The sequence below is a fragment of the Ictidomys tridecemlineatus genome, unplaced genomic scaffold (genome assembly GCF_052094955.1).
Source record: "Ictidomys tridecemlineatus isolate mIctTri1 unplaced genomic scaffold, mIctTri1.hap1 Scaffold_170, whole genome shotgun sequence".
NCBI lineage: Eukaryota > Metazoa > Chordata > Mammalia > Rodentia > Sciuridae > Ictidomys > Ictidomys tridecemlineatus.
This window is the reverse complement of record NW_027521478.1, coordinates 331,252-344,167: the sequence shown is the minus strand read 5'-3', so window position 1 is coordinate 344,167 and position 12,916 is coordinate 331,252. Positions and strand designations below refer to the sequence as shown.

At 39.4% G+C, this 12,916-nt stretch overlaps 2 protein-coding genes across 5 annotated transcripts; both read right to left on the bottom strand.

The window, feature by feature from the left end:
• Window positions 1-1,428: 1,428 nt before the first annotated feature.
• LOC144372827 (gamma-crystallin D-like) lies at window positions 1,429-2,890 on the bottom strand. The gene is made up of 3 exons (XM_078036059.1): window positions 2,770-2,890; window positions 2,148-2,149; window positions 1,429-1,740 (listed from the first exon to the last, which is right to left on the bottom strand). Exons 1-3 carry the CDS (start codon window positions 2,888-2,890, stop codon window positions 1,495-1,497), a joined length of 369 nt encoding a protein of 122 aa, XP_077892185.1. The 3' UTR covers window positions 1,429-1,494.
• A 6,731-nt stretch (window positions 2,891-9,621) lies between these two features.
• Window positions 9,622-11,283, bottom strand: LOC144372829 (gamma-crystallin C-like). Of its 4 annotated transcripts, none has more exons than XM_078036062.1 (3): window positions 11,123-11,283; window positions 10,778-11,021; window positions 9,622-9,827 (listed from the first exon to the last, which is right to left on the bottom strand). In XM_078036062.1, exons 1-3 carry the CDS (start codon window positions 11,129-11,131, stop codon window positions 9,634-9,636), a joined length of 447 nt encoding a protein of 148 aa, XP_077892188.1. In that variant the 5' UTR covers window positions 11,132-11,283; the 3' UTR covers window positions 9,622-9,633. The 4 variants fall into 4 exon arrangements, with proteins under 4 accessions (XP_077892188.1, XP_077892189.1, XP_077892186.1 ...); XM_078036063.1 differs by having other exon boundaries at window positions 9,622-9,824; XM_078036060.1 differs by having other exon boundaries at window positions 9,622-9,835; window positions 10,783-11,021.
• Between the last annotated feature and the right edge of the window lie 1,633 nt (window positions 11,284-12,916).

Sequence of the window (12,916 nt, the reverse complement as noted above, 5' to 3'; positions counted from 1 at the left end):
GGTGGGGACAGAGCGTGCATAAGTAAATACAATGTTCTATTTCCCTGTGTTCTTATAGATATTATACTAACACACATACTATGTATATATAAAGCTAGATAAGGACATATAACTGCATGTATGTGGATGTGTGCATGCCTGCACAGGGAGAAATGTCATTCTGGATTATCCAAAGTATTTAATTCAATTTCTGATTGGTTGTTTGCAAAGACTTCCTGGTAAGAATCCTTAAGCCAGTGCTGTCATTACTTTGACAAAAATCTTCCTGATTCCATAATGGGAAATCAGTAATTTTCTGAGCTGTGATTCTGGATTCTGATGACACATTATTATAACTGACCATGTGACAATAGAATTGGACTTCAGTTTACCTTGTATAAAATGAATTTTCTAGGTTAGCTGGTCTACAGGTCTAAGTTATGTAAAACATGACTACATTATTCCATAATGTCTACTTTCTCCTTCTCCTCCCTCTCTTTTCTTTTCCTCCCTCTCTTTTCTTTTCTTTTTAATTTTTCATTTTCAAACAGGGAACTCTGAGATTCTGAATAAGGTTTAAACAAGAAAATTCACCTGAAGTTCATCTGGAAATCTGGGTTGAGCTGCAGGTAACACCCAGTTAACACTGAGCTTAAACAAACATGGGTTTGTTTTACTTCCTTTCTTGGAAATCTCAAGGAAAAAGGGTCTTGGCATTGCTTCAGAACCTCCATTGCATCAGGGCAACATCTCCGCAATTCTCCTGACCTTTCTCTCTCACTTGTCACTTCTTTTGTGTAAGTTTACAGAAATGAGGTAATTGTGGCACCAGGAACATCTGCTCTCTCTCTTTGGAAAGAAAGATATTTTTCCAGAACCATCTCTTCTATCTCCCTATTAACATTTCTCCAATTATGTTTCAATGACCAGGAGAGTGTTACATGGTCACCTCAGCAAGAAGGGAATCTGACAGATTCATGAACTCAACTATTGTCTACAAGTTTAGGGGATTCAGAACCTTCCAAAATCCTTTATGGTATCCAGGTTTAGAATCTCTGATCTCAAAAGTAGGTCACATTGTCTGAGTCTTGACTTTCAGAGTTTCAGTCTTCAGAGAAAACTAAAAACTGAATAGATTTCTAAAAATCTCGTTTGAAGCAGTAAAGTTGTTTAAAGTCTAGAGTACAAGGAGATATTATGAAAGTATTTTGTAAACCGTAAAGTTCTCTTAATATGAAGGTGTACTTCTATTTGTATTGTGAGAATTTCCTTTCTTACCTGTGGATCACACATCTGGTTTGCCATTTGCACTGTGGTGTGTGTATGTGTGTGTGTGTGTGTGTGTGTGTGTGTGTGTGTGTGTGAGTGCGCACACATGCCCGCACAGATGTGTGCAAATAAAATTATTATTAGGAGGTAGGAGAGAAAAAAACAACACAAGCAAATCGATGCCAGGAACACAAAGAAAATATTTTATTAGTTACCAGATTGAAAAACAATGAAGGAGAACACATTTCAATAGAAATCCATGACCCTCCGCAAAGAGCCCACTCGGGCGTTCATAGCCCCCGGCCTCAGTAGGTACTGCCGTCCGCGGTAGTTGGGCAGCTCATAGAGGACCCAGCTGCCCTCCAGCACGTTCAGGGAGTAGATCTCACTCAAGTGGAAGCGGTCCTGAACAGAGGGGCAATCCTCAGTGATCTCTACCATCTGGCCTCTGTATTCTTCCCTCTCATACAGTCTGATCCTGTGGGAGCCAGCCTGGCAGGCCCAGAAACAGGAAGGGGAGAAAAGCAAAAAAGAAATATCGTTAACACATTAGTGCAGGCCAGTTTAGAGAGAACTGGTTCGAGTCATTTTGAAGTAGATTTAAAAAAAATAATCCCTAATTTTTAGGACTTTCTCCTTACTGAGGGCAGAGGTTTAGTATCTTTCCAAGATAAAGTTTGACTGAATGACCAAGAAAGATATACTGCTCCTGAATACATTAAGATATTACCCCTGTACTACAGAGAAACCCAAACCTTTAACAGCTGATCTCTCTCTCTCTCTCTCTCTCTCTCTCTCTCTCTCTCTCTCTCTCTCTCTCTCTCTCTTCTCTCTCCCCCATTTTAAGGAAATGTTTTATTTTAAAACAGAAATAAAAGATAAAATGTAAAACACTAAACATCTTAGGTCTCAGACAATCCATACTCAATTTTTGAATAGAATATGGAAAAATTGGAAAGAAAAACCAGGAAGTTCAAGGACTAAATTTTCACAAATTTTAGTGTTTTAAAACACAGAGAAATATATGTGGCACATGGGCAAATTCTTTGTTGCTCTCCATTGAGAAAAGTACTTTGAGGTGAACTAAAATATTCACATTGGGAGCAAAGAAGGGAGAGTCTTTAAAAAAAATCACTTATGCTCAATAACTACCATACCATCAGGCACATAATCACTCTTCTATTAGGTATTAGTGATTTGTCTACATTGCCATTCTAAATGATTCCAGGTCAGGACTTGAATCATATACATTCCTTTCCCAGGGCTGCTAACACAGTTCTAGGTAATAAATATCCATTGATTAGTGGGTATCTGAGTAATGCTTTGCTTTTGTGTCTCTGTGTGTGGGAGGGTGGGTGAGGGGACTGGATTGAAGGAATCCACTACAGCTTTTGTGGATCTTTTTCCCAAACAGGTTGTTTTTCATTCTGAATGATCACCTGTACTTCAAATGATTAACATTTGCAGGAAACTATGCAGTCAGGGTCCTCAAGGCCTCGTCCCGGGATGAACCGGACTCACGTGGGGGATGGCGACAGGAGCGGACCGAGTCGCTGAGGCCCATCCACTGCTGGTAGTCGCGGTAGTCCCACCGCCGGAGGAAGTACTGGCCTCCCAAGTAGTTGGGCTGCTCATAGAGCATCCAGCAGCCGCTGTCCACGCGCACCGAGTTGTAGTGGCTGAAGTAGGGCTGCAGGTTGGAGTGGTCGCTGCTGCATTCATAGTGGCGGCCCTGGAAGCCCCTGTCCTCATAGAAGGTGATCTGCAAGGCAAGGCCAGGCGCGGGCTCAGAGGCCTGAGGCGGCGTCGGGTCCCCAGGTGCCAGCGCCCCTTCCTGGGCCCCTGGCACCCTCCCCCTCCGGGCTCACCTTCCCCCTGGCTGGTGGAGGCGGACGGTGCGAGCTCAGTGTGTGGGGCCGCGGCGGGCGGTCTATATAGTGGAGGGCTGCTGCTGCGTTGGCAGAACGGAACAAAAGGGGCCTGCGGGGGGGGGGGGGCAGGGGCAAGTCTCTCTCTTTTCTCTTTGCTGTCATAGTCCACGGACTCATTGTGTTCCCATTCTCTCTGGAGGATTCGAGTTGGTATCACTGGCTGATGCTATTGAGATGGTTTGGGAAAAAAAAACTAATTTGGGATATTGTCTATTTAATAATAGAAATAGAGCTTCAGCCATTTCATATATAGTCCACACTTTTATTCATACACGTTGGGAAAAAACAAAAGAAGTCTAAGTGGGGGAGTAAGAAAAGCAAAGTCTTAAAATGATAAATATAGGTTAATCTGTTAAGAACTTCCATGATGTCTATGTGCACCCATCTAGAATACTGGCTATGAAAAAGGATGGAAATGGGTCCAAACGAATGTTAAAAATTTCAAGTTAGTCCCTTGGAAGAACTTCAGGATTAGAAGATGGAAGAAATTGGAGTGTTTTCCCCTGGGGGTTCATAGAGTTTCAGATTTTCCATATGGTAGAAAACACGGCTGACATGGATCTTCATGGTTCTGCTTTTGTTGCAGAGGCATGGGCAAGAAGTCTGAGAATTAGATCTTTCTCTGAGCTAATTGTGGTTCTGTGATTCCAAAGGGAAAATTGTTTTAAGATACTCAGAAGAAGTAAAAGAAGATGTCTAAGGAAATAAGAAAACTGAATACATTTAAAAAACACCAAAACATATTACCTCTTAGCTTATTATAAGATAAAAGCAAATTCCTAAGAAACACATTTCTAGTAGGATCAAAAACAGGCCTTTGTTCTCTGGTGAACAAGAGTAAACAGAGCCCTTTGACTCAGAGGAAATTTATTGTACAAACACAAAGAGGAGCTATGGCTGGAATGGTGTTGGGAGAGGAAGGAATAAATGTCTAGAAGCTGGGACGCTAGGAAGACTTTAGAAAATATTTATTGGTCTGGAAAACAGTTTGATGGACTACAAAGAGCACTGGAGTGAAGATAGCCTATGTGTCTAGCCTTTTTCATGATCAAAGAATGAGTCACAGCCCTCTGTCAACCCATGTAAGTCTTTGAGTCATAAATCTTTGTAAGTTGGTATTTATGAATAAATGCTGACTATGTGCAATATGCTTTTGATTCTTATTTTCTGGTTTCTTGTTAGCCACTATGTAAAGGCATATGTTGAAAGTTACTTATGTTTAGGTTGTGGAAAATAAGTAGCCAGAACATAACACATAAAAAGTAATCTTATAATTAAAGTAATAAAGAATAAATTGAAACCACGTTTTTCTCAGTGCTATTTCTGAGTCCAGGATTCTCTGGAGAGAAGGTTGATGGATGCAAGCAGTAAAAAGAGAAAGAACTAGAACCAGGTGTGATGGTGCATGCCTGTAATCCCTGCAGTTCTGGAGGCTGAGACAGGAGGATGGCTAGTTCAAAGCCAGCTTCAGCAACTTATTGAGACCCTAGGCAACTTAGTGAGACACTGTCTCTAAATAAAAAGGTCTGGGGATGTTGTTCAGTGGTTAAGTACCCCTGGGTTCAATCTCTTGTACTTAAATAATAAAACAAACAAACAAAAAAATTAAAATTCAGATTCCCAGAGAGTATGCACAGTGTGATTCAGGAAGTAAAGAAGCAGGGCAAAAAAACTCAAAAAGCATAGTGGGGACACTTGTGGGGACCACTGCCCTTGTTGTCATGAAATTACAGCTGAAATATAGGATGCATATGGAAAATCCAATCAGGGGGATTTGAACTTGGATTTTTCTTTGATGGGGAAGAGAGAAAATTGTATATCAGCCTGGCACTGAAGAAACAAGAAAGCACCCCAGACTTCTCATAGAGCTTAAAGCTAATGGCTCAAGCCAAAATGTAGCTTGATTAAATGTTCTACAGAAAGTTCCAGGAGTGACAAGTTCTAGTTGTACATAGTGTGCTAGGTAAACATGAGGCCCAAGAATCCTTACAGAGGTGGCACAGAAGCTATGGCAGAGAGCTCTTCACAATTTGCCTAGGATAACTAATGGAGACTGTCATTGGAGGGGGAAGCAATGATGAAGGACAGGCTCTATGGTCTTGAGCTGTCTAGTCCAGTAACATTGCCTACATTTTTGGGTGGTTTCAAACAAAAGTGATGGTGAAAGAGACTTGTTCAGGTTAGGGATTTGCTATATGCAGGGTCAATCATTTGTATAGTTAGTGTAAATAATAGTCTACAAAATGAAGCACATAAAAATACCATTCTTCTTATTTTCTAGAACTCAAAATATTTTATGAAGCTAAGTCTCATTCCATTAGGATGGAAAGAAAATTTAATGTTCGTCATTGTCAGAGTTACTTTTCTCATATTCACAAGCTTCATAGGAAGATTGTGTATGTGTGTGTGCATGTGCGTGCGTGTGTGTGTGTGTGTGTGTGTGTGTGTGTGTGTGTACATAGTGCCACGGCATTTCCTGGTGGGGAGAGAAGATGCATGGGGAATTATTACAGTGTCCATGGTTAGATGCTTTGTTTGGCTGGTGCAGTGTGTAGATGGTTTTTATAATGCTTTGTATTGGTTCACACTGTTCACAGTTTGACATACTCCACAGCATTCCTGTTGTCTTAATGGAAGTGTTTCACTTATAGACACCATCTCCCAGGCACCCAAAGGCATTGACTTGCAACTCAAAACAAGAGTTTTCAAATCTGCTCAACTTTGGTCAGTTTTTTTTTCTACCAATTAAGAAAACTCTACATTGTGTCAAAGTTTCCAAGAATTCTTTCCTGGACTGTAGTGTATGTTAGTAGAAACTTTTGTAATTTGGGGGTCTAAAATGCCCTCTTACAACTGTCTTTTATAAAATGATGTAAGAATAGATGGTACTTAGTTTTTAATTTCTTTTTTTGTTTTTATGTTTAAAATGTCTTTGCCCATCAAAATATGATTTGGCAATATTATGTAACCATTTGAAGAAAATTGGCCTGGGAAATCTAAAATGTTGAGAACTGCTCGACTGAAATTATGTGAAAAATAAGGTAAGCATTTGGGGTGGTGGATCTTCTTGTTACAATGTTTTCAAATCATTATAAATTTGGCAGATTCTAGGATAAATTCTATCCTAGAATTATTTCAGAAATGATTCCTCCATAGAACTCCCCATATTAGAACAAACATGGACTTCGGGACATTAGATAAATTGAGCTGAAGTCTTATCCTTACTTTAGACTAGCTATGAGAAGCTGGGTATGTTACTTAGTGTAATGGAACATCTGTATTATTGAACATAAGTATTGTAATAATAGGCTTCTTGTTCAGAATAGAAGCTGCCTATGTGATTGAGCTATTTTTTAAAAACTTCAAGATAATGTTCTTTATTAACAGCTTCTATTATAGAACTGTCATCCTCTTTTTGTCACATGACATTTCACATTGAATGAAGTGGTATTACCCAGGCACCTTCATCCCTATCTGCCACCTAAATTGTTAACTATCATTAATATTTATTGTTCTTTAAAACCCTTCACTAAGATGTATGATTCACCAAGAAAGGCACAAACCTGACTATAAAAGTAATGGGAAACTGGTTCCTTAGTATTTCTCTTTTGAAAGTCTCAAGAAAAAAGAGGCCATTTTCATGTTGGGTGGCAAACTCACTTTAATTTTGTGGGAGAGAAAGAAAAAAAAATAAGGTGTTTACAAAATATTTGGATTATTTTTAGGATTTTCGTTCCTTAGAAGATTTATAATTAGACCTTAGATAATTTTAGCACAAGGAGATGGCAGCACTGGATCTTGTTGAAATTCCTCCCTTCCTATAGAATGGGGGGGCAGTATTGGAGGATTCACTTTGCTTGTACCCCAAGACCTGTGTACTGGAGAAGTGAATGAAAGGGAATAAAGGTAGGAGATGGAGGTGGGATGGGAGGAGGATCAGCTGGAGGTAGCAGAGGAAGAGAACCTGGGACAAGCTCCTTCTTGGCCTCCTGTTACCCAGCCAAAGAATCAAAGGCAGGAAGTGGTTGTTCCTACAATGCAGCTCTTCCGCTGTTACCCAACTATCATGGCGAGGACAGTGTTTCCTACACACTAGAAACTTTTTCCATTGGAGATATTATTCTATAGCAGGAAAAAAAAGAAGAAGAAATGTAGAAAGGTTAAGATGCATAAGGAAGTATTAAATATGTATGTCATGTCAGGAAAACATTTTTCCAACCCAAATGTTAACAAATATAAGCACATAACAGGAGAAATATATAAATAAATATTATTCCATTTAATTTTCAATAAAAATTTGTCATGAAATGATTTTAAAATGCTTAGTGAAAGTATTCAATGAATAAATGATTAATCTGTATTATTTTGCCATTGGTAATGTGCTTGACTTAAATAATGATTAGATATTACTAGCTAGATTTAATACTTACACTTTCTTCCATATAGTACTCTGTGGCAATAAAGATAATGCCATTTGTTCATTTTGGTAGTTATTTTCACCCTCAGTGCTATGTATACCTAGTCCATAATAGATGCTCAAATAAAAAGATCCTATCTCCGAGAAGTAAGGATCCCTAGTATCTAATAATTAGGCAGTCTTTTAAAAGAAAAAATAAACTTGCACAATGAGCAAGAAGTGTCACTTCTAGGTTTCTATTCTATTGAAATTATGCCATGTCAAGATAAGAGAACATTTACAATGATATTGTTTGCAGCATTATATATAAAAGCAACAATGGAAAATCCCTATGGCGATGGAGAAAGGGTACAATAATTGAGGGGACCTCTGGAATGGGATGTCATTCTGCCATAAAGAAGAATGAGATTGATTCTAACCTAGGTACATGTCCATATTATATTCCACTTTACAAGTAAGTTGCAGACTAATATGTACAGCATGATTTCATTTTCATAAAGAAAAGAAGCATGATTCACAAGGTATCTATATAAACAAGGAAAGATTTCTAGAAGAGAAATTATAATTATTATATATTTATATATAATTTATTTCATATAAAAATTATATGAAATTGATAGAAATTATGGCTTTCTCTAACATGCCTTTAAATTTGAGCCTATTTTGGGTAGTTAAAGATCTTTTTGTTTGTGGCATATACTTGCATTGGCTGGGTGCCATGTTATGTCCATTCAGATTCTGCATGTTTGGTCCAAGACCAGTACTGGCCAGGAGTCACACTCAGGGGAACTGTTTTTGAAGAAGGTGGAGGGCCTGTAACTTTGTACAAAAGCACAGCAATGATCATTGGCAGCCCTGGCCTTAGTTACATCGTATAGTATTTGAAAGTGAATAAAACTACAGTTCCTTATATAGTCTAGTTACGCTTTTTGCCAAGTTGAATTTGCCCTCACAACTCATCTGGTTCTATCTTTTGGGGTTTCCAACCACTTCTTGGGTCAGAAAAAAACTTCTAGAATACTGTTCTTCAAGGCCCTCAGCTGAATGCTTTTTTTCCCAGCAATTGCTCTCTCCCATGTCTCTAGCTTTTTATAAAATTTTATTGGTGCCATATAATTATACATAATAGTAGGATTCATTATTACACATTTGTACTTGCACGTAATATAATAATATAATTTGGTCAGTTTAGTTTCCCGATACCTCTTCTTTCCTTATTCCTTCTCCCCTAATTGCCTTTCTCTACTGGTCTCCCTTCTATTTTCATGAGACCTCACCTTCCCCACCCCACCCTGTCTTTTTTTTCTTTTTTCTATCTTCCTCATATGAGAGACAACATTTGACCTTTGACTTTATGAGTTTGGCTTATTTTGTTTACATAATGCCCTCAAGTTCTATCCACTTTCTGGCAAATGACACAATTTAGTTCTTCTTTTTGGCTGAGTAAAGTAGTAAAGTCCACTGTGGTATATATGTGGTATGTGTGTGTGTGTGTGTGTGTGTGTGTGTGTGTGTGTGTATGTATCACATTTCCTATATTTACTCCATTCACCAGTTGCCATGTCTCTGGCTCTGACACGCCCGCCCTTCCAACTTATGGGACTTGTTCAAACTCTCAAGTTCTTGAACAGGTCCCTTCCCCATTCTTTTTCTTTCTGTCTTTTTTTCCTTTCCTATATTGGAGATTGAACTCAGGGCAAATGCTCTATCATTGAGCTATATTTCCTCTTTTAAACATTATGAGACAGGGTCTCACAAAGTTGCCCAGGCTTCAAACTTGAGATCCTTCTGTCTCAGCTTCCCAAGTAGCTAGAATTACAGGAGTGCCCCATATCTCTTAAACTTTAACATTTACAGGTGGCTTGATTTGCACACAATTAAAGAAAAATAGAAGTCAAGCAGTTGCCAACAATACAGACTAAATACTTTATTAGGTTCCAAAATGAGAAAATGGAAGTGTTAACCTATTTTAGTATAAATCTGCCACCCTTCTCAAAGAGCCTGCCTTAGCATCCACGGCTCCCCAGTCCTGTTCTCTTAGGGCTGCAGTAGATACTGCCGTCCCCTGTAGTTGGGCATCTCATAGAGGACCCAGCAGCCCTTCAGCACGTGGAGGGAGGGAACCTCATTGAGGTGGAAACTGTCCTGTATGCAGGAGCAGTCCTCGGTTAGCTCCACCATGAGGCCCTTGTGGTCTTCCCTCTCATATAGCTGTATCCGGTGGGAGCCTGCCTGTTCCATCCACAAAAAGAAGAATGGGAAAAAGCAAGTGAGTCTCTTCCACAATTCATCCAAACACCACATGAATCTGGAAGCCGGGGTGTTGTGGTTGTGAATATAGAATCTGAGACTCCAAAACTGCTTCGAGGGCTGTACATGGAAGTTTTCTGCTATCATTTAGCAAATATTCATATGCTTAATTTCTTCCTTCCTTCCTTCCCTCCTTCCTTCCTTCCCTCCTTCCTTCCTTCCTTCCTTCCTTCCTTCCTTCCTTCCTTTCTAATCTAGGAGATGGGATTTTAAAGAGGTGCAGACTCTGAGAATTGATTACAAACTCAAATATCTTGATTACTAACTCCCTGTGTTAGCTTAAACCTCTATTTTGGGTAAAAACAAATAGTCTATTTTGACCAGTATTCTCATAATAAGAATAATATCTTCCAATTAATACACATATAAACTTAACAGCATATTTAAGATTTTAAAAATGTAATTCAATGAAACTTTGGTTTTAATAGTCACTTCCAAATTAAAAGACTTTTACAAACTTGGATACTACCTTTCCATAACCTATCTTGATAAACTGAGTTTTCATTGTTTTCTAGTCTATAGTACAACGTGTTTAATTCATTTATTAGAAATTCCTTTCATGTAGATAAAAATATATTTGCTAGAAACAGTGCCATCTTATGCCCAGCTAGCTTTCCATCTGCAAGTTTTGTTGTGTATCTCATTATGATATTACATTTGTCACAAACAACTTTGACCTAATGGTGACAGAAATTAAAAATAAAACTGGCACTTCTAAATGGGTTTTTTTTTTCTTTGTTTTCATGCCTGTACACATCTAGGCCCAGGCAGGTGTCTAAAGCCCACTTAACTTTTAAAGGGAAAATTCTTTCCCTCAAACCCACATCAATAAAACATCCCTCAAGTGAGTCCCTTAGGCAGCAGAACTCACTTGGGGGGATGAGGAGGCAGGAGCTGGTGGAGTCGCTGAGGCCCATCCACTGTTGGTAGTCGGGGTATTCCCCCCGCCGCAGTAAGTACTGGTTGCCCTGGTAGTTGGGACGCTCATAGAGCATCCAGCTGCCGCTGTCCACGCGGATGGAGTTGTAGCGGCTGAAGTAGGTCTGCAGGTTGGGGCAGTTGCTGCTGCACTCATAGCAGCGGCCCTGGAAGCTCCTGTCCTCGTAGAAAGTGATCTGTAAAGGAAAAGTAATTTGAATGAAATCATTTGTTCCCAAAGCACAAAGGCTTTGTTTCCTCTTTTTAAAAATTTTTCTTTAACTTGTGTTCTGCTTACCTTCCCCATGGCTGGTTGACACAGACCTTGTGAGCTCAGTACATTGGAAGCGGCCAGCCCAAGCAGGTCTATATAGCAGGAGGCCTGCTGCGTTGGCAGGAAAACACAAAAGGGGCCGGGGAGAGTGATAAGGGGATTTTATGGATCCCTTTTGCACGCTGCATTCAGGGGCAGTGATTAAAGATTTGCCCTGGTTCTCTGGTATATTCTAATGCTGTCCTGTATGTGCTGCTCTGCGTCACTTTTATTTGAATTCTTACTGTTTTCTAAATTTATCAGCTCACCAGTCTGAACTTTTGACCTAAAATTCATGTCTCCACACTATGATTCCATTATACCTCATGAGTCTCCTGAAAAAAATCTGTGCCTTTGCGGAAGTATCTCCAGAATTCTGGGAGGTTTGAATTCTGAGAGAATTTTCCTGATATTTTTAGATGACAGAGGCTGGCCTATCTTAGTTTTTATTTTATTTTTTTTTTCTTTACATAAGTTGCCAGTTCAATGCAGGACACAAATCTAGATTCAGATCTCTTGACTGTTTCTGATTGTGTTGACCTTATGCTTTAAAACATAGTTATTAATGCCTAGTTTGGTGGGTGCACCCTATGTAAGTCTATTAACTTGTTGTAAGAAACAGAGCAAAGGTTTCTGTGGTCGTGAGGCCCGAGACTGAGAGGCGCATGACTTTATGGATGGCTTCCCCTTTTCCAAGGGCAGAGGAAGCTCTTCCCAGACAAGAGTGGGACCTTTGGACTGGGGCTGTCCTGACTTAAGTCCACTGAACAGCAGCATGGCCTGGCCATGGCAAAGCACCAACTTCTCAAAGCACAAATTACTTGGGAGAGAGAATATGAAGAATGAGGAAGAAAGCAAAAGAGGAGCAGCCTGACATTTAGAAGCTGCAGCTAAGCCATGCTTACTCTTCTATTAGACATGAACAATCCCATAAAGTGCCAACTTCTGGCAAGATTACTCTGAGACATGATAAAATGAGATGAAATAAGGACACTTCACCATTTTGTCTAAACTCAAGCATAAATAAAGTTGATGTGTCACCCACAAAATAACAAACACCCCCTTCTCAGCTAAAATAATTAACTGCTACTTGTTTGTCAATTATAATTAGAATTAGAATTAGCCTCCTCTTCCCTGGGCAAGATTTGTAGAGATAACCAATCATAAAGTTAATCCTGCTTTATGATAATTTCTAATCAAGAGTGAAACCCCACTTTTTAGACCCTTCCCCAAATCACACAACCAAAGTACAAGTCCTAGATTAGGTTCCTTTCAACCTTTTCTCACAGAAAACATTCCAGTCTTCCCCAACATGTGAGTTCTCCCAGGACACAACCAGTCATAAGCCTAACTTGTTTAAAGACAGGCATATTCCTGGTGGGTTTTAGCTAAAGGACTTTGGCATGAGTAAATGGGATTAATTATGTGTATAATGTATGTGGCACATACCGGGAAAAAATGAGCTTTAGTAATCCTAGTGACATGGATACTGGTAATGAAGTGAGTGACAACATCAAGGATAACTTCAGCCTACTTATCTCTCTTAAAGATAAAGTATCTCAAGGATTCCTGAGACAGTTATTCTCTACAAAGTCTTTTTTTTTGGGGGGGATAAAACACAAAGTTAGGTTTGGAAGGAATTTTAGTTTTTAAAAACTCTGTTATGCCTAAGAATCACCTTGTGCCAGGCACCATGGTGCATGCCTATAATCCTAGCTACTGGGAGGCTGAGACAGGAGGACTACAAGTTCAAAGCCAGCCTCAGCAAAAAGCCAGGTG